Source organism: Lycorma delicatula, chromosome 7 (genome assembly GCF_047948215.1).
Source record: "Lycorma delicatula isolate Av1 chromosome 7, ASM4794821v1, whole genome shotgun sequence".
In the NCBI taxonomy this organism is placed as follows: Eukaryota; Metazoa; Arthropoda; class Insecta; order Hemiptera; family Fulgoridae; genus Lycorma; species Lycorma delicatula.
The window spans coordinates 145,414,484-145,436,806 of record NC_134461.1 but is presented as its reverse complement, the minus strand read 5'-3'; the positions used below and the strand labels follow the sequence as shown (position 1 = coordinate 145,436,806).

General features: G+C 29.0%; 1 protein-coding gene across 4 annotated transcripts in view; it reads left to right on the top strand.

The window, feature by feature from the left end:
• Positions 1-737: 737 nt before the first annotated feature.
• Positions 738-22,323, top strand: part of LOC142328420 (WD and tetratricopeptide repeats protein 1-like) — a 56,024-nt gene continuing 34,438 nt past the window's right edge. For 2 of the 4 annotated variants that reach the window (XM_075372137.1, XM_075372136.1), the window contains exons 1-8: positions 739-940; positions 2,183-2,295; positions 11,476-11,606; positions 14,634-14,745; positions 16,554-16,741; positions 18,023-18,224; positions 18,778-18,901; positions 20,317-20,502. In XM_075372137.1, coding sequence (XP_075228252.1) covers positions 2,245-2,295; positions 11,476-11,606; positions 14,634-14,745; positions 16,554-16,741; positions 18,023-18,224; positions 18,778-18,901; positions 20,317-20,502 — 994 coding nt within the window. In that variant the 5' untranslated portion in view covers positions 739-940; positions 2,183-2,244. Of the gene's footprint in view, positions 941-1,013; positions 1,134-2,182; positions 2,296-11,475; positions 11,607-14,633; positions 14,746-16,553; positions 16,742-18,022; positions 18,225-18,777; positions 18,902-20,316; positions 20,503-22,323 lie in introns of those variants that run through there. The other 2 variants (XM_075372140.1, XM_075372139.1) reach the window with 2 other exon arrangements.

The window sequence follows — 22,323 nt, the reverse complement described above, 5'->3', positions numbered from 1 at the left end:
TTATGTTGAGAGCAAGTTGTTAATATTATATTCTATAAAATATTACAAAGTTTCATCTTGGTGATAAAATATTAGCTTTCTGATCATCATCTATCAGTATTCATAAAATGATTAACAGTTGTTGTTAATAGACAACGGTTTTGTAAATTTATTTAATCATTACAAACTGTTGTTTTTATTGGGTTTGACGTACTCTAAAAAGACGCAAATTATTATTAGCTAAAACACCGTGGAAATAATAAACTGCAAAGCAGTGTAAACAATTGTAACTTGTAAGAAATCTTTAACAGATTTTCAAGTTTGCTTCTATGTATCTGAAAGGAAATGCTACTGTCAAGCGATGGAAACCAGACTTCTAACTGTACCTTACTTTCAGTAAACTAACGCGTAAATTACAGTCAACATTATTCGCTGGGGTTAAAATCTATTTACTGGCGACATATATCCTGGTTGTTAACTCGTTACAGCAGTTTCAATTTATTTTTAACCTCGATGAATATTATTTACGCTAGCAATTCAACCTCTTTCAAGAAAAATTTCCCGCTTTCATACAATTCACACATATAAATGTTGCATAATTTATAACAATCTGTTATAAATCAATATTTTTAAGCCTTTAATCGAAATACACTTTTAAATTAATCTTTACTTCGGGAAATAATCTAACGACTTCAGTATATTAAACAAATTCAGTCATTCTCAACTTTCCAGAATTCTGAGTATGCTTGCTTATGAATCAGCTGATTTCAGAAATGTCAACAGACATTAATTCAGCTGATTAAAAAACTACGGTCCTATTGCTTTGTTTTGCATGAACAATTTTTCTTCAATTCATGGCTTTTGTAGTTTAATATTTTCTGTGTACAATTAATTTAATTCATTTAATTTTGTACTGAAGTACTAGAAGGAAGTATATTTCACATGGGCTATCATATTTGTGGTTAGTAAAGTAATTTTTAATTTTTTTAAAGCTAATTACTTGGAAACACTGATATGAAATATTTTAATGTGATAGATACATTTATTTTGCGGTAATTTTTATTTATGTGTACTAATTTTGAATATTGAATTTGAAGAATATGTTATAATTTACGATTTCTTTTTGAGTGCGTATATTGGTGTCGATCAAATTCGTAAGTAATAATTGATGAGTAAATTATAATTTCGAAAATTAGAGTTTCAGCTTGTATTTTATTTTCATTTCTTACATTTGTTTAAGATTTGCAATAAGTATTTAGAATATGTTGTGTTTATTTTTGTACATGCTATAATTGATGTACCTTCAGGTATTGACTTGTTTGAATCCACTGGCTGTGTTTTCTTCTTTTTCCATGGATTGTTTCAACCACTTATTTTAGTGAAAAAAGAAAAAAAAAATTTATTGTGTGTGTTTAATTGGCTTAAAAATTGTTTATAATAAATCTTAATCATATTTTAACTTGAACCCGATCCGTTAGTGAACACATGAATAAGAAAAGGTTAGGATTTACTTAAGAAAATTTTTTAGCAGATTTGTGAAATCTTATTGCTTTTCCCAAAGCATATTTCCCCCTTTTTTTTTAGTTATGCACTCCTGTCATATTGTTTTATATGGGCAGGTACCATTAAATTAATTTTTTTGCAGTTATGTAGATTTTATTTTTTTAATATTTATTTTGGCTTCTATATTTTTGTTTTCATTTCTCTATTGAACAAAAAAATTTAGTTTAGAAAAGGCAATGTATGTGTTAATTAGAATTCAATCTAGGGTTAATTGTAGCCTAATACAATATGCTGTGTGTGTTTGTTTATATGTATATACTTATTTATATTCGTATAAGGACTATAGTGTTGTATTGTTTATTAAGGACTACATTAGTTTTTATGATAAGTAACATAAGTAGATATACAGCTAAATAAATAGTATAGTACAGTTTTGTTTATTTTTAATCATATATAAACATTATTATCAAATATTGGAAATTGATATGAAATTATTTTTATTAATTAGTCATTACTATGAATAATAATTTTGTACCAAATTCATGTGTTTTGCCTTAGGATTTGGATAAGTTATTATTTATGTAGATGTGTTATGTTCACAGCTGCTGTGTGTATTAATGGTTTAATATTAATATAGTAATTATGATTTTTTTTAATTAATGTAAAAATTTAATAATGAATTATTTTAAATATTTTTCAGTTTTATCATTAGAATTTGAGACAATGGCAAGATTACTTCAATGTTAAATATTTCTAAATAATATGGCGCAACCTAAAAATTTTGTATACTATGTAAAAAGGAGAGAAATAGATGTGAGTTCAATTAGTATTATATTAGTTTATTTAGTTTGTTAAAAATTTGTATATGAGTCAATCCATTTGAAGAGTCCCAAAAAACATAAGCTGGTTGCTTGAGCAATTAAAAAAAATTGAAACTTGCCCACTTGTTTCCTACATTTCTCAGGACCTTAAAACTATTCTTTTTAAATTTTTTATTTAAGCAGTTTACCTGTGGCGGCCATTTATGTTACGGTGTGCACACCTATTTTTGTGATTGTAAGGGTTTATGGGAAAAATCAACTAAAAAACTATTTGTCTTGGAAGGATGAAACAAAAAGCAATTTAATCATATTTTCTCAAGGTAAAAGATCGATCCGGTGGTGGTTTATTTACCTAACACTTTTCTTTCTATGAGAAAATTACCAATAAAGTTGAACATGAAGAATGGTGAAATTTCACTTTTGGTCATTTTTTTCAAGAGGCATACACACTTTAAATTAATTTTTTATTTGTAGGTATAAGTTAGTAGTTTTATCATAAATAATATTAATGGTGATATACTTACCACTAAATGTATATGAATTTTTGAAATTTAATTTATCTTTAAAAATTCAAATTTTGGTTTCAAATAATTATGATGGGGTGGTGATAAAAATCTCAAATTTGCACAATCTTCCGTGTTTTTGTAGATGTTTATGGCAAATAAAAAAGTTTCTTGTTTATTGTACTAATAAGGAAGTTATTACGTCTCAAAAGTCATGAAAAACTTGTTAAAAGCAATACCATTTTGACTCACTAAATAAGTACTCCAAGGGGGTTTCTTGTCTTCGTTGCAGTTTACATTTTTTATATTTAGCCCCTATGTTGTTAAAGTTGACATTTTCAATATTTTTAAAAGTTTTTTTTTTAAAATCAATAATGATAGGTCGTAATTTAATAACATAACCATTACCAGTAATCTAATATAATTTTTTATTAAAAAATGCTTGTAAAACTTACCCCTAACTGAGATTTCAATGAGTAGCCTACATATTTTTCAAGAACTCATTTTTATTTTTATATTTGTTTGTTTTTGTAAACACTATCGAGGAAAAAATAAATTGTAACAAAATTTTAATTATTCTTCAGTGAAATAGCCTGTTTTTTTAGCAATGAAACTTTATTATTTAGTGTGGTTAACAAACAGCTGTGATATCTCTTCTGATAGTTCTCTTGAAATTGTGTGAGAACAACCCGTCACTAGTTGTAATGTCAAGTTTCTTAGGACTTTGCAGATCAGTACCCACACTTTGTCTTGTTGAGACATTTGAAATGATGTACATGGTCCGGTAAAAAAATGAACAAATGCGGAAAAAATGAACCTGCACATCATCATTTTTTAGGCTAATTTGGAAAAAGTATTCTTTAAGAGCTTGCTCTAATGTTATTGGTCTTACGTTTCTCTTAACTGTTTTATATGAGTTCTTAAAGGATCACAACAGAATTGTCCATACAGGTGACTGAATTTTTTTCATGATTTTAAAATTCACAAATTTTAATGAGTTCTTTGGTACTGTACCATCACTGATTTATGATACTCTTCAATCACATAAATTCCTTTGGAACATTGTTCTATGTGAAATTTTTTCATGATTTTTGGGAGGTTATAACTTTTTTATTAGTGCAATACACATAAACTTTTTTATTTGCCAGAAACAACTACAAAAACTGCAAGTTGTGCAAATTTGAGATTTTTATCACCAGCCCAGCCCCATCAGTGTTATTTGAAGTCAAAATTTGAATTAAAAAAAAAATTAGTTTTCAAAAATTCATAAAAATTTAGGGGTATGTACATTACCATTAGTGTTATGATAAAACTACTAACATATACTTACATAAAAGAAAACGGTAATTTTCTGTTATTCCCCCTCCAATTTTTTTTAATATTTTTCATTTTGAATTGTTGGAAAATGCTTAAAATATAATTGATATTCACTTCATTCTGGGATGGAGAAACAATTCAAAATATTGCACCATTGATTACGTATTATAAACGTTAATTACAGACTGGACGAAAACTACCTGCGTGAAGTTTGTGTCGATTCCTTATGGAAAAATCCTTGCAACATAGATGGGGATAAAAAAATTAATGGAGGTATATAGAAAAAGAAGTTTTTATTTTCTAATTTAACAATATTTACCATTTAATAATCATTAAGTTTTGAAAATAAAGTCCTCAAGATGGTAGCTGTTAGCAGCAAGTCACATATTCTGTAAAGCTTTTCTCAACTCATTCATACATATAGCGGTTATGGTGTTAACTTCTTCAATGATCTATTCCCTTATCTTTAGTATGGTGTGAGGACGACATTTAAACAACTATTCCTTCAGATATTCCCAAAGAAAGATAACACAAATGCCCAAATCAGTTGACAACCCAGATCACCACTCCTCAGAGAGACCAGACATCTGGGAAAAATTTCTCTCAAAATATAGGTGAATTTCAGGCTGTGTGGGGGTATGTAGCCTCATCCTGTTGGAACCACAAGTCCCCCAATTCCTCTTCAACAATCTCTTCCATTTTAGCTGCAGACGATTTCACAACATAGAAACATAAATGTTTGGAATTCATGGTCACGTCATCCTCCTCAAAGAAGTATGGGGCTGTTATGCCAAATTGTGATATGGCATATCACACCATGTAGGAGAATGTAGTGGTCTTTTGTGAGTAATTGGGGGGGGTTACTTTCAGTCCAGTAGCAGAAACTTTGCTTATTTGCAGTCCCACTAAACTGAAAATGTGGCTTGTTGCTACTGAAGAAAGCGCCTTTGGAGTATTCTGTGAAAGCATTTGCTCATACAGATTTTGGCAGTTAGCATAGTCTGATGGTCTCAATTCTTAAGACATCATTATTTTGAAGGGTTAAAAATTCAAATCAAACTATAGAATCCTCCTTAAACTGCAGTCTGACATCCCCAAGGACATTTTAGTTATATATGACAAGTGAGCAGTTGGTGTAAGCCGGACATGTAAGCCGGTGGTGTATGGTCTGCGCTTAGTCAGCTCATGCTGTTAAGAAAGCTCTAGGAGCTATTAGAACACTGGTCAGTAAACTGTTTCGAGGCTCAGTAGCCATTTGTGACACTTTGCAAAAGAATGGGTTGGTGGCGGGAGAAATAACAAACAAACCAATCCCCAAGGTAAGTCTGTTATAGCAAAACTCCATGCTCAAATTGCAGTGCAACCCCTGGCAGCTCACAAATCATGTTACCAGTTAAAGCCATTGCACATGCTGTCCAATGTTTGATGCGGGTTTGGTGGTCATGACCACACTGTAACATGTGTGGTGACTTATCAGGTGTTCCTGGATACTCTGTTTCCAGATGCTCCGAAGGGTGAAGCAGAAGTTTGCATTGAGGGCGGGTGAGACACCATTCCCTGGCATGTGGGCTGTGGATCCTGTAGATATAGACAGGGGGTTTCTCGAATGACACTGAGAAAGGCACCGGCAATTAACCAACTTGACCCAGATATTTTCTGTCATCTGCTGCCTGCCATAAGAGAGGCACTTATGGCTACTTATATTTAATTAATTAAAAATTAATTATCAAAGAATAGTATGGTAACAGACTCTTCTCCCACTGGTGTTGGTGTATACTACACAGGCACCATGACTTGACAAACATAATACATTCAGAATTGTGATGTCTTATAGTTGGGTGCAGTATCATCTTTCTGTCTTGTAGTTAATTGTATTCTTCTTCCTCTCTTTGGCCCAAGGTTGGTGGGTAGCATGATCATCCTTTACAGGTTTCCTCTCCCAACCCACCGGGTTGGTCTAGTGGTGAATGCGTCTTCCCAAATCAGCTGATTTGGAAGTAGAGAGTTCCAACGTTCAAGTCCTAGTAAAGCGAGTTATTTTTACTCGGATTCGAATACTAGATCGTGGATACCGGTGTTCTTTGGTGGTTGGGTTTCAATTAACCACACATCTCAGGAATGGTCGAACTGAGAACGTACAAGACTACACTTCATTTACACTCATACATATCATCGTCATTCATCCTCTGAAGTATTATCTGAACAGTATTTACCGGAGGCTAAACAGGAAAAAGAAAAAAAAAGGTTTCCTCTCCCAAGCCATTATGAGCATTTATAAGCTTGAGCAAATGATGAGCATGATGTTATTTCTTATGAACCATAAAGTGGAAAAAATTGAGAGTTATGTAATATTAAACTGTTCTTTTACTTTTTATTCTTGAGAGTTTGTGTAAATAAAACCATTAGGAATTATGAAAATGTCTGTAAAAAATACTAACTTTCTCACTTTTTCTGCTAATGAATTTTAAGTGCAGTAAATATCATTTATTAGTGACCTTCAAGGGACCAAATTTTAGGTCATTATAACCAATAGTCACAATAGCTGATGTTTAGGTACCAACACACAATACCCATGTAGATGGCATATCAAGAACACACACACACCCATGTGTGTGTGTGTGTGTGTGCACGTGTACTTGTGGGGTGTATGTGTATATAAGGAGGGTGTGGGTGTACATGCATGCGCGCGTGTATATGTATATATGTATGTATAAATAACTTGATCCACCAAGTACAGAATAAAATTAAATTAGGATGACTCCATCATCTTAATATATCATTACATGTACGCGAGAGTATTACCACAATTTTCTGGCATCTTCAGTTGAGCCAATCTTTTATTTGTTCACGGAAAATTACATATTATAAATACTCAACATTAACAAAATAAAATCTTGATAAATACAATAATACAAAATTTGTTAAAACTTTGGATGTAAACTTGAAAATCAATTCAAATCAAAACTGAAATAAAATTAAAAAAAAAGTTTTCCTTATAAATTTAAGATTTAAAAATCAAAATTAAAAGTTCAAGTTAAAAGTTAAAAATTCCATATATAAAAATATGTTGTCAAATAATAAAAATATTAATTAAAAGTTAAAATGTTAAATATATAAAAAAGAATGATTGTGTATGTGTGGTTTGGCTAGCCAGTATTATATTACTGTGTAGGATTTTAAATAGATTAAACTAAAAATTAACAATATTAGGTAAAGTGCTGCTATCTATAATCGTGTCATCCTCATTGTTGGTTGATCAAGCTGAATCCATTTTTATTTAAATATATAAAATCTCTCTAAAATGTCTAAACCCCTATTATTATTATTCATATTACATTTTGTAATTTCTAATATTTCCAAATTAGTGTAAATATCAGATATTGAATGTTTATTATCAATAAGATGCTCAGAAACATAAAACACCAAATTTTCCATTTTTATAGTATATGAAATGAATATTCAGAAAATCTCGTTTTGAAAGATCTAGTGGTCTTTCCTGTATATAGTCACAGTCATTACATTTTATTTTGTAGATTTTTACCCAGATTATGTACACTTGTTAATCAGAATGTCTTAATGACTTTAAATGTTTTATTATGCGATTGTTTGTCTGGTATGCAGGTTTAAACTTATTTATATCATAAACCTTTGTAATATTTTCAACTAGGCTACCGGTATAATGTATATTTGAATTATACATTGTCAGTTTTTTGTGTTTCATTTATTGGTATTAGATATGTATTATTGCTAATTTTTAATATTTGTTTTTTGTATATATTATCAATTAAACATTCGCTATAACCAGTATATACCAATTTGTTTTATAATATCTATTTCTTTAATTTATTTTTATTTTCATTATATTGTGTGTAATTAATTGCTCTATTAACCATGTTTGTATTTATTTTTGTGTGAACATTGATTATTTGAATACCTATGTATTGTGGTTTTATTAGTAGTGGGTTTTCTGTATAGTGACATTATAAAATGCTTATTTTTATTTTATTTAATTACTACTACCACTACTATTTGTAATACAAAATTTTATTTTTATTTAATTACTACTACCACTACTATTTGTAATACAAAATTTTACGTGAACAATTAAAAGATTGGATCAACTGAAGATGTGAGAAAATTGGGAAAGTACTCTTGTTATATATAATGATATAAGGTAAGTGTCATCCTACCTAATTTAATTTTATTCTGTAGTTGGTGGATAAAGTTACTTATTTATATTTGTATAATAGTAGAGAGGAATATGGGTCTTAAAACTGACTTAAAAAAAAAAATATATATATGTACAAATGTGTATACAGATGGTAATTCAAATATCTGAACATATTTCCATACTCAAAACATTATTTATGTATAAATAATAAACATTTCTTTTCTATCCATTTATTATTATATTTTATGACTGCATAGGATCACTTTAGTCACTCCATTATCCAACTCTCTTCGATGGGACTGTTTGAGCAGTCCTACCATTACTTCTTCATTCATTTTGATCTTTGTGCTCTTTCTAATGTTGGAAATGTTTGTGTTGTGAGTTTTTTCTTGTGAGTAAAGCGAGTGTTTTTGTTCTTCATTTTCTTGTTTAATTTTATCTTGTCTGCGTTGTCTTCTGCTGTAAGGCCAATTTCCTTCAGATCCTCCCTTACCCTTTCTCTGATCCATCTGCATCCTTGTTTGGTGTTTTTAAAGTTGAGATTGTACTGTACCACCTGTTTCAGAATTCTTGTATCTTGCTTTCTTATGATGTAACCAAAGAATCCTAGTCTTCTCTTACGCTTTTCTAATTCTTTGTACATGACTTTTTGGCCACAATCAACCATTGCCCGTCTTTCTGGTACTTTTTATTGATGCAGGTTCTTCCCGTTCTTCTTTCGATCTGGAATCTGTCTGTTTTTGATTGTTTGTTTAGGTGGAAGAGTGTTTCTGCTGCATAAGTGGCTTCTGGTTTTACAACTGCGTTGTAGTATCTTATTTTTGCATTTATTGATAGGCATTTTTTATTGTAAATCCACAGGTTAATTTTTGAGTTTTAGCTAGTTAGTTTCTTCTTATTTAGATTAAGGTTTTTTTATTTAGTTTGTTTGTTATTATTTCTCCAAGGTATTTAAATTGGGTTACTATTTTGATTTTATTACCATTTATGTTTACTTCTTTTAATCGTGTTGGTTTTTTGAGCATAATTTCTGTCTTTCGAATGATATTTTGACGCCAATTTTATTTGCATTGTTTTGTAGTTCTAATATGTGTGATTTAGAATTGATGTCATTTGATAGCAGTGCCAAGTCGTCGACTAAACCAAGACAGTTTGTTTTGATTTTTCAGCCTAATTCATCTTTTGGGGGCATTTGTGAGCATTCCCTCAGTGCAGTTGAATAATAGCGGAGAGAGCCGATCAACTTGGCGCAGTCCTTTTTTGATCTCAATGGGTTCTGACAGCTTACCTCTGAATTTTACCTTTGACTTTGTGTTTGTGAGGGTCAGTTTTATTATGTTTATTAATTTTATATGCAATCCAAGGTGTCATAGAATTTTTAGTAGGAATTATCTCTGTTTCCAGTCATAAGATTTCTTTACATCTACAAATGTTATCACCATGTCTCTATTTATTTTCCTGTTGTAATCCATTATTAGCTTGTGACTCATGATCTGGTCTGGACAGCTCCTTCAGGGTCTGAAACCTCTGTGGTATTCTTCTAGTTCTTTCTTGAGTTGTGAACCTATCCTGTTGAGGATGAATCTTGAAAGAATTTTGTATGTGGTGTTGAGGAGTGAGATTCCTCTCTAATTGTAAGGATCTGTTTTGTCGCTTTTTTGTGTAGCGGATGAATGAGGTCTGTAGTCTAGTAGTCCAGTGTTCTGGTAATTCTTCTTTGATCCAGATGTTGATGAAGGGCAATTTTTGCTGATCTTCTTACATGTTTCTAGATCTCTACAAAAGTTTGATCTTCTCCAGCTGCTTCATAATTCTTCATCTCACCCAGTACTTTGTAGATTTATTATGGGAGGGTTGATGTTTTTTTAGTGGTGTTATTGGGAAAGTTTAGGAGTTGTTTTAAATATTCAGCTAGCATTTCCGCATTGTCTTTATTGTTATGAGCCAGTTTACCGTTTTCATTCTTCATTATAGAGTTGGGGGTTTGTATTTTTGGAGCCGATTTTTTAAGGTTTTGAAGTCTCTTGACTGTATTTTATTGAATTTTCTTCTATTAACTTCAATTTGTTTTTATGGTGTTGTCTTTTTATTCTCCTAAGGGTTCGGGTAGTTTCTTTTATTTGTTTTACTAGATTTTGGAAGGATGTTTGTGATTTTTGGGATTAGTGAAGTAGCCTTGCTTTATGTCTTTTCTCCACTGTTCCACCATTGATGTTTTTTATGGGACTTAATTGGCTAGTTCTTCTGCAATTTGTTTAGGGTTGTTGACTAAATCTTCGAGTTTTCCATGATTAATTTTTTAATTGCTTTTAGATAATCTTCATTCTTAGTTAGTTGGGTAGGGTCTATTTTTCTTTTAGGTTTAGGGGCTTGGATTTGTCACCTTTTTTAGGGAGTAAATTTAATTTTAATTTTGACTACATTGTGTTGTGAGTCTGTGTCTACTTCTCAGAAGATTTTTATATTGTAGATCTTCTTGTGATGGTGTTTGTCCATGAAGACATGGTCTAATTGCCATTCTCCTTTAGCGTAGTTATGTTTTCAGGTTTTTAGTTTTTGAGGTTTCCTCTTGAAATATATGGATTTTGAGATTAGGTTGTGGTTTCTGCAGAAATTGACGAGCCTCTGTCTGTTTTTGTTTGTTTTCTTTTTTGGCCACTTTCTCATGTGTCACAGTATATTCTTTCTCTTTCTAGTTGGGTTTTTAAGTCTCAGATTGTTGAACATAATTTTTGGGGATATTGTTTACATTCAGGTTGAGCAGACCCCAGAACTTTTCTGTTTCTTTATGGTCTTTTGGAGAGTTATTTTTATTATTAATGGGTTTTATTATTATTAAGGAGATCTTTAGGTGGTGAGTGAGAATTTTATTAGGATTAAAGATTTAAAATTTGTGTGTGAGCTTGATGTTTTGTATGAAACAATAATAACCTCTTGATTGCCTATTAAAATATATATACTTTTTTTGCACAATTATCATTATTCCATTATAGTGCCATATTTTTTTGTTGTACAACCTATTTCTAGTATGCATTGTGATATTACCAATATTTGTTGATTATGAGAGATTGCTTATGCGTGCTATTTTTCTTAAAATTAATGCAGAATATTGTTTATATATGTTTATGTATATATATTAAAAATTTTATTCATGTTTTTTTTTTTTTATATATCTTTTTAGGATTCTATTAATAGTTGTCTTCAGAAGAGATTACATGTGACTGAAAGTTTTGTTAATAGACTTGGCTTAGAGAAAGAATTAGAAGGCCATGGTGGTTGTGTAAATTGTTTAGAATGGAACTCTGAAGGAAGGTAAGAACAAAATGTGTATAATAAAATATAATTACTGTTCTTATTCTTTGTGTATTTAGAAGTTTCAAATTACATTATTTCTATTTTTCTTTTGTGGTAATTGTTTCAAAAAAGTAATATGAAATTTATTAATTAGTGCTTAGTATAATTATTGAAAGAATTGATATTGAAAGAAATAAAATTCCTTTCGATTACTTTAAAATGTTCCCAAACTGAGCTTAGAAATCTATACTCAACCACATTCTTGATCACTAGTGAGCATATACTGCACCGCATGCAGTTCTGTTTTACCCATTTTTCACAAATAAGAATTTTGATTGACTCAAATGGACGTCAACCTTAGACACGCGCGTGCGCACAACTCACTCTCTCTCTCTCTCTCTCTCTCTATATATATATATATATATATATATAAGATCCCATTCCTCAGTCATGATTAAAATAATTCCGTTATTGCTTGATAAAAATACTAAAATAATGATAATTGCGTATTAATTTACACAAGTGTTGGTATCTGTTGCAGTTTTTATAAGAATGTCTACCTTGAACACTAGCTGGTGGTTTTTCAAATTGAAATTTTGTTTGTATTTATACAAGTAATATTTTTGTAATATATTTAATTTTATGTCACCTTTATTAATTTCTAATATTTTTAAGTTTGTAATAATACCAGAAATAGAATGTTTATTAAATGGTCTGTCGCATTAAATGTACCTATTATAATTTTTGTAATTTCTACAATGTTTAAGAAATAGTTTTAAATGATCTAATTGTTTTTCTATATAAATAGCATCACAGTCATTACATTTAATTTTATAAATTCCACACAGATTGTTTATTTTATTTTTTAATATTTTATTATGTGGTAGTTAGGTTTATACGTCAGATTTATATTTACAAGATTTTTAGAGAAAATTAGTTCATGTTATCACTAATATACAAAGTTTTAATATGGAGAAGGTATGTTGATATTCTCATTATATATAACCCAGTAATAAACAATGAACATCTAATAATATTAAACTAATTAAATTTTTGTAATGAAAATCTAAAATTCACTTTTGAAATTGATAATAAAAGAATGTAAGCTTATGTAAATGCCAATATCGAAATAAGCAAGGAAAACCAAATTGAAATATTAGTATATAAGAAAACTTACATCTTATAATATAAACATTTGTAAAAAATTAAATCACCCTAGGTCTCATAAAATTAATACTTATACAAATATGTTTAATAGAGCAATCAAATATGAGAGGTGTGTGAGAAAAGGAATGAGATGGTAACACTGCGAGCGATCTGGCAACGCTGTCTCCCGGTCTGTGTTAGACCGGTTTGTTCATCCTTCCACATGCTCAGTATGAGTTTCAACTCTGTTCAGCCAACATTATTTTTGACAGCACCATCAGTGAAGTTGTGTTTTATTGTGTGTTACGAAAATGGAGCATTGGAATTTAGAGCAACGTTGTGCAATCAAGTTGTGTGTTAAACTTGGGGAATCCGCGAGTGTGACCTTTGAAAAGTTGAAACAGGCCTATGGTAAAACATTGCTTATCAAGAGCACAAGTTTTCAGCTGGCACAAATCATTTTTGAAAGGCCAAGAACACATTGAAGACCAACCTCGCTTAGGGAGACCTTCAACTTCAAAATCTAACGAAAACGTTGAGAATGTGAGGGTTCTTGTGAGATCAGACCGTTGTTTAACAATAAGGATGATGAGTGAACAGTTAAATCGTGAACAGTTAAATGTACGGTGAACACTTTCACAATGAATCCTGGATATTTGAGTACGATCCTGAAACAAAGCAGCAAAGCGAAGTGTGCCACACTCCGTCATCTCCTCGACTGAAAAAGTGTTGAATAAGCAAATCAAAGATCAAAACCATGCTGATTTGTTTTCTTGACAGTAGGGGTATCATGCATAAAGAATTTGTTCCTCTAGGACAAACTGTCAACCATGTGTTTTAAAAAGTTGTCCTTGAAAGGCTCAGGAAAAGAGTGATTCGTGTGAGACCAGACATTGCAGACAAGTGGATGCTTCATCATGACAATGACCCGTGTAACACCGCCATTTTCATCGGGGAATTTTTGACCTCAAAACACATTCCTACGGTTCCTCAACCCCTTTATTCACCCGATTTGAGTCCTTGTGACTTTTTCCTTTTCCTGAAATTGAAACATCTTAAAAGGACATTATTTTGGAACTCTGGAGAACATTCAACAGCCTGTGACCGACCAGTTAAAAGTCCTACCAGTTGAAGCCTTCCAGCGTTGTTGCTACCAGGAGTGGGAACAACGACTCCGCCGGTGTATAGCTACCCAAGGGAACTACTTTGAAGGGGATAATATTATTGTTTGAAAAAATAAAAACTCTGGTAAGTAAAAAGTCAGTCTCATTACTTTTCTCATACACCTCATACATGTAATAACAAGGAAAAATTAAGTAATGAAATAAACATCATAAAACACATAACTGTCGAAAATGGATATGATACTAATTTAATTAATAATATTTATAAAAAACATGATTAAAATACAACAAAATAACTACCTTACAACCAATACATAATAAGGCATAAAAGAGTAAAAAAATACACATAAATTATTTATTATACACTAATAATATCAATAAAAACATGACTAAAACTTATAATAAAGAAATATTTAAACCGGCATACAAACCAAATAACCACAAAAAATATTTAAAAAATAATAATAGTAAAATAAAGTATTGATATAGAATTTATAAAATTAAATGTAATGATTGTGATAATATTTATGTAGAAAAACAAATAGATCAGTTAATACTAGATTTCTTGAACTTAACAAAAATAATAAGTTACGTTAATCTAATATGTCAGATTGTTTAATAAACAATAAAGATTTTGTTTCTGAGATTATTACTATCTTAAAAATATTTTGTAAATAATTTTTCAAGTTATTTAAATGAGGAATGAATGAATGAGCTGAATTACACTATAAGTAAATTACAATTAATATGCTTCTAAATTCTTTTCTCTTTCCAGAGTATTAGCGTCTGCATCAGATGATTTTCGTGTAATTCTTTGGGACCCATTTCACTACAAGCAAATACATACTATAGAAACGGGCCATCATGGAAATATATTTTCTGTTAAGGTTTGTTGAAGTATATAAGTATATATATGTTGGACATTAAGTTATATATTCTCGTTTATAGTTATTTATTGACTATTTCTTTTTCTAATAGTATATGGTTTGACATTTTTTATCCATCTTTTTTATGTTATAAATTTTTTTCTCTATCGTTGTAGCATTTTATTTTTGTTGTTTCTAGAAAATCAAATAGTTATTTTAGTTAACGGCTAGTGAAGTTTTGAAATTAGATAAAAAACTAAATATTTTTGAATTTATAAAATGCACTTCATTATATTTCCAGTTGTTCTTTCATTCAGCTTCTGTAACCAGTGCTATTACAATGTCCGCTGAAGTTTACTGGTGACTTGTGTCGCATAGAATGTGGATCAATAGTATGTAAGAGTTGACTTGTGCCCAGTTCATCTAGTATATTCTATGTGTTTTGGTATGTTTATACATTTTGTTACCAGTTGGTAACTGCTGACTGTGACACTAAGGAAGGCTGTTAAGTGTTCTTTATAATTTGTTTGAATTGATTGTATTTTTTTTATATTGTTCAAATGGAATGCAGAGCCTACAGCTATAAATATAGCTTGCTATAAATATTATAAACTTATCAATAAATTGGTTAGTTTATTTACTAGTAAGTTCAGTTTTATGGATTCGTAGCACATAGAAATGCACTAATCTTTTATTATTAGTTAATAAAATATGAGTTAGTTAATAGAGTTAATTGTTGTTATTATGTGCTCTTAGAAAGATTATTCTTTAAAGGAAAAGATTCTTGCATCAAAACTTGCTTTTTTGCCGTTTGAATGGAAAAAACTTTTGATATTTTCTTTCTATTTAAAGGCTTCTTATGTTTTTTTGTATTTTATTAAAATAAACAAGTTGTAGTGTGCATTGATTTTCTGGAAATACAACTTAATATAAAAATGTTACTACCATTAATTTTTTTTGTTATAGCCTAATGAAAATAAATGCTGTGTTGTTATAAAATAACATAAATAATCATTTTAATTGATAAATGTATTTTAAAGTGTGTTTGAAATTAAGAAATACAGTTATTTATTTTGTGTATTTTATTTTGAAAAATGAAATCTTGATGTTCGCACCCAATGGCAATGTGTTATTAATTTTTTTTGGTATTACATACCATGAATCTTGAACCAAAAAAAATTCACAAATTGTAAAATAGCCTAAATCTTTCCTTTATGGTCATTCTTAAATAAGCTCATCCATAAATACTACATCAAATGTTTGTAAATTAAGATTTTTATGGTTGTAGGTATAATATATATATATATATATATATATATATATATATATATATATATATATATATATATATATATAAAAGTAGGGTGAATATATATTTCCTTTTTCCAACAATTGGGTAAAAATATTAATTATTTAAATTAGTTAAACGCTTTTATTACTTGGTTTGGGAAACGCTATGCCAAACATTTACAATTCATTGTTAGCCAGTAACGCAAGTTAACAAATTCTTAGTTTGTAGCAGAAAAATTGTGTTTTTACCTTTTACAGATCTGTTAATATTGCACTACTTAACAAGTGTAAAATAAAAAAAAAACTATAATAGTAGATGCCAATTTCAGTTAGGCGTGGACGATCAAATTTATTGAATATGTGTATCTTTTTTTAAATAATTTTTTAGATTGTAATTTCTAATTTATGAGAATTGAAATTTTATCTATAGAGTGTATTTTATTTTGATTAGTAACTATAATTTAAAAAGAAAATTAATCAATTATTTCAGGTGTATTAGATTACTCAATTGAGTTTGTTTTGTATTTATGTATTTGTAGTTCCTGCCAAAATCAAATGATAGTATCGTAATAACTGGTGCGGGTGATTGGCAAATACACGTACATGATGTATCTTTAAGAGAAACTACACAGATTTGTTCATGCCCTGGAGGAAGAGTTAAACGTCTTGCAACAACACCACAACTTCCTTATCTATTTTGGAGTGCTGCTGAAGATGGGGGCATTAGGTAAATTTTATTATTGCTGTATTTGTTAACTCTTGTATTATTGTTATAATTTTTTTTTTTTTTTAATTATTAAAATCAGTTCATTTTTACATTGTATAGTTAAAATATTTAGTAGAAAGTTTTATTAGTTTTTAAGAAAAATACTCTTGCTTTATTTTATTTTTTAACGTTAACCCAAGAAAAAAAATTCAGTATTATTGTGCTCCATTTATCTTTCTCCTATTTCATATATATGCATATATTATATGTAACATAATATATACATTACTTTAGTACTATAGTTTGTAAATTATAGTAGTATACATTCATTTATTTACCTTTACCTTGTGCACAGGTGTTAGTGGGGGGGTTTACACAGTTCAAAAAGTGGTAAGGAAATTCTTGCTGATGAAGACAGATGTAAATGCCAAACATCTAATTATAAGTAAAAAATAAACTTATTACAAAGAAAGATAGGTAATTCAAGAAGGTAGTGTGTAACTGTGAAAATGATTACAAATGATTTTAGAGTTAACAGAGAAACAGTTTTGTAAATCTTAATGCAAGACAAGAAGAATAGTAATTAATGGTTGCTGCCATAGCGCTTGGTGATCAAAGACTGTGCTGTATATGAGGGATATTCTGGCTGTTAGATTAAAAAATTATTACATTTTATTTTTGATGGAGAATGAAACTGGTGTTTTCACTATTATCCAACAAGTTCACATAGCGCCAAGTGGATAGATCATTAAAAGGTAAAAACATCCTTCTTCAAAAGTCTTTAAAGTAAAAAAATGTTAAAGACATTGATTCAACAAAGCTTTAGAATTTAATTCAGATACTTTAATATCATGAATAAATAAATGAATCAATCTACCACAGCCATAATGATCTTTAATTAGTGCTAAAGTCAACTCTTACTTAATTTTATTTTTAATACATCCTGAAAAAATGTTTTATTCTCTACACATCCTACATTTATTTAATATAAGATTATCTAGATTTGACTTGATGATTTTGTGAGACCTACATTGATGAGGGTTTAATTGGCCGAACAAAAATCCTGAAATTTAATTTAAAATATTTTATTTAACTAGTGTAATAAATGTATAGTGTGTATGAAACATTCATTAAATCTATGCTGTCATGTTAACTAATTATCAGTGTATACAGTAACAAAAAAGAGAGAATTTTGTTGATAATCTTCATCAGTTGAAAAGTATATAGAAATGCAGTGAAACCGATTTGTTTGTAGGATTTTAAAGTAATCTGATGTTGATTTGGTTTTTCTTATCATTTCAGGCAGTTTGATATGCGTGTGCCTCATACATGTTCAAGTGATGTTTCTAATATACTAGTGTACCTGAGAACTCATTTGGGCGGTTATGCAGAAGCAAAGTGCCTTGCTATTAATCCATGTCGTCCTGAAATACTTGCTGTAGGAGCTAATGATCCTTATGTTAGATTATATGATCGAAGAATGATTAAACTTACTGGTTTTAAAGTAATTATTATTTTAATATAATCATTTATTTGCATTATTCATTATATATAATATATTTATAATGATTATTATTACTTCTAATTATGGGCAGCTTACTTATTATGATTAAAGTGTATGTTTTTATATATAGATTTTTTTCACTACTGTCAGTAGAATTGGCTATTGTTGGATTTTAGTTTTATTTTTAATACCTTTAAATGTTATGACATTTAAATGTGATCTTTAAATATTGCAGTGTGACTAAGTTAATTTTTAATATATTACATAGCTTTTATTTCATTCATAGTGGACAAGTTGAATGCAAGTTCATGTCGCTAATTATTATATTGTTATAAATGAAATTGTACAATGCTACCAAAAAGTGTTAGTTATTTCCTTTTTATAAATCATTTTGATTTGTTTTTCTTTTAAAATGTATTTTTGGAAATTTAAAAAAATTTTGCTTGTAAACTTTAAGCTGTTGATTTTTCTGTGCATCTGTATATAAGTTATAAATGTTTTCAAGTTTATTGTGACCTTTTATTAAATTCTAATATATATACGTGTATTTCAGGAATCAAATTCTTCAACATTTTCTCGTCCTCTTCCCATACCTCATCCAGTTTTAGGCGATGTCCACGATGAGTTAGAAGTTGAAGATAATCTTCTCCCTGGTTGTGTTCAGTACTATGTAGCTGGTAAAGAAATTTTGTATTAATTATTACTTTAAGTAGCAAATCTATTAAGTTGGTAAAACAGCAGTTAATAATGAAATATAAGTATAACTTCTCTGAAAACCTAAATAATTGATAACTGATTATTTGAAACATCTTAGTCTGTTGCTAGATTTTGCACCATTATTAGAGAGAGATATTTACTATGTAATACTCCCTTTTGTAATATAATATTACATGATTACTACTAAAAAAAAAAAAAAAAATTACTAATTTTCAGGTTATTAAATTGGGCTAACATATATTTATTTCGTGTCTGTAATTCATTTTGACCAATTTTTCTCATTTGTTCCTTGTTTTTGCATTTGAGTCTGAGGATAGTACTTTGTTTCAGATTTTATTTTCAATTAATTATCTTGCCTAACTATCTAAAAAAAATCTTCTGTTCAATTGATTTAAAATTGAATTGAAAGAGTCCTTTAACAAAATCAATACTGTTCTCCTTTAAATTTTTAAATAGTACTAATTATATAAAATTTGATTTTCTGCATACTTATTGAATATATATTTAAATATGTACGTACTAAAATATTTAACAGTTTAAATAACGCTTCACAATAATTTTCTTATTTTGTAATAAATTTTATTAGTTTACATATTTGTATTAAATCTCTTCATATAATTTTATTATTATTGGTTTTTATTGAAGAAAGTATTACTTTCGTCATGTGATGGGAGTAGGGAGTGAAAATGAATTTTCTTTATATTTTGAGATATAAAAATACCATTCACTTAAATTGGGGTTTTCTTATATATATATAATATAATATTGAGTTATTCATAATTGCCAACACCCAGTTTAAAAATCATAAGAGTAGAATATACACATGGAAAAAGCCTGGTGATACTGCAAGGTGTCAGATAGATTATATCACGGTTAAACAAAGATTTAGAAATATCAACTCTTTGACAGCAAAACATATCCTGGAGCAGACATTGATAACGATCATAATTTAGTGATAATGAATTGTAGATTGGGGTTGAAAAACCTGAAGAAAAGGTGTCAGATGAATCAGTGGAATTTATAAATTCCTGCACAAGAGTTTTTATTATTATTATTCTGTGTAATAATTTTATGTGTAATAATTTGAATAAACACTTCTCAACTTTGTTCACTTAATTTTACACTTAATAATGCTGCTCTAATCAGTGTTTTTCCATGACCTCCATTAATCAATCCTTAAAGCAAAATGGTAGAGTAGTTTTTTGTTATCTGTGAAGTAGCAAATTATCTTTCCTTATATGAATTTTTATAAATATTAGATAAAAATAATAATAATAATTATATATTAAATTATTAGATATTTGTATATATAGATTTTTTTTACATATTATCATATCAAAAATCTGTTTAAATTATTTAATTTTTTAATTTACAGGTCACTTACCAATCAAACAAGATATGCAAAAGAAATATCGTAGTTTAGCTGCAACTTATGTCACTTTTGGATCGAATGGTGTTGATTTACTGGTTAATCTTGGTGGAGAACAAATATATCTTTTTGATACTTCAAAAAAATGTAAACCTAAATCATTTGATGTGCCTAAATCTGCTTTACCTAAAGGTATATTTTGTTTTAAGTAGCTCAGATCGGTATAATTTAATTTTAGTAAAGATTATATGTGTACATTTATTAAGCACTTAGAAGATAAGAAGGCCTATATCTGGGGTCTGTAGGTCTATATCTGTTCATCTGAAGGTCTATATCTGTTCTTATGGCTTTACATTATCAGTATCTGGGGGACAGACACTTTTTACAGTGTTTTTGAGATGGTTAATGAAGTCATTGATCAGTAATTTGATACTACCATCCCGATTTAAGATACTCTGATTTCCTGAGAATAGGATGGCTACTCACTAATTGGAAGAGTCTTGAAGCACTTATATGGGTTTGTTTGTTTTTTTGGGTAAGTCGTTGCATTCTTACTTTTTAACCTTTTCCTCCTACCCTTCATCTCTTTACCCCTTGGATGTTTTATAAGTTTTGGCTACTGTGAACTGCACCCAATGGTCCTCTATTAATGATATGTAAATATATTAATTCATTATATCAGATAGTTATGTGGACTGTTGGGGCTAGTTCTACCTGTGAACTAACCAAAAACTGTGGTTTCTGGTGGTTATATAAAATACTCAATGTACAGCTGAGGTGCTTATTGCATAAAATTGGCTTAAAATAAACTTATTTCTCTGTTATATACAGACTTATTATGAATTAAATTCATTAAAAATTTAAAACAGTTTACATTTGTTATTTGTTTTATATTTTAAATGATTGAAGATAACATTTGAAATTGCAAGTAATGAACTGCATTAGCCAGCTAATAAGGAATTTTACATTATGCAATGATAGTTACATAAAAGCTGAATTTTTTGGTTTAAAACTCATTTATAGTATCAAACAACCAAAATAATCCTGATAAATGAAACCAAATATTTTAAATAAAATAATATTCATACATTTATAATAACAATAAATTAATATATCAGGCATACTTATATGATGATGATTTAAAATGCACTTAGATTTTCACTTTAAAATTCTTTATAACTGAACTTACCTTTTTAATAAACTACAATAATATTACACTTCTAAAATATAAATAATACTGTCACTTTTAAAACACAGTAAGTTTGAAATGATGTAAAAGTTTGAAAAATACTTTTTATTAATATTGATACATTGCTTGCTTTGAATAAACAGTGTAACAGTTTTTAATTATTTCATAAAAAATAAATCAGTAGTTGAATCAGAAGTCTTCAGTTTCGGTAATTTTATTTTAAATTCTTTCTTAAAAATGTCTTTTGGCACTTGCATTACTGGACTGGCTTTCCTCTGCAACAGTTGGTTGATGTATCCCACATTATTATCGGTATCATTCAAGCCACCCTAAACTGGCAAAAAAATAAAAGGGTTATTGTTTGGAAGATTTTTATTCATACTAATTGCTTTTTCATATTTAAATGGTCCAGAAGTAGAGGAGTATTCTATCTCTCCTATAAAATCATTTCCGTTGCATTAGAATCATGTAAATTAGGCTTAATCACATAGTAATTATTAAATTTCCTTATTGTCACTCGAATTTTAAACTATGCAAAGCATAATTCTTCTATGTCTATACAATAGACATTCTTGTCCCTAAATTTGCATAACTATTTTTATAGATCTATTCTACTTAAAACTTTTCATGAATAGAAAATAGGTTTGACTACAGAATTGCATACTACAACGTACCATTAAAAAATCAATATAGTTCATATGAACAACAATCACATAGATCTAATGTTAATCAGTAAGAAATAAAAATATAATCTTAAAGAAACTAATAATAATTATTATTCCCATCATTAGTCGCTAGATCAATACTGTAACTTATGGTTCAGA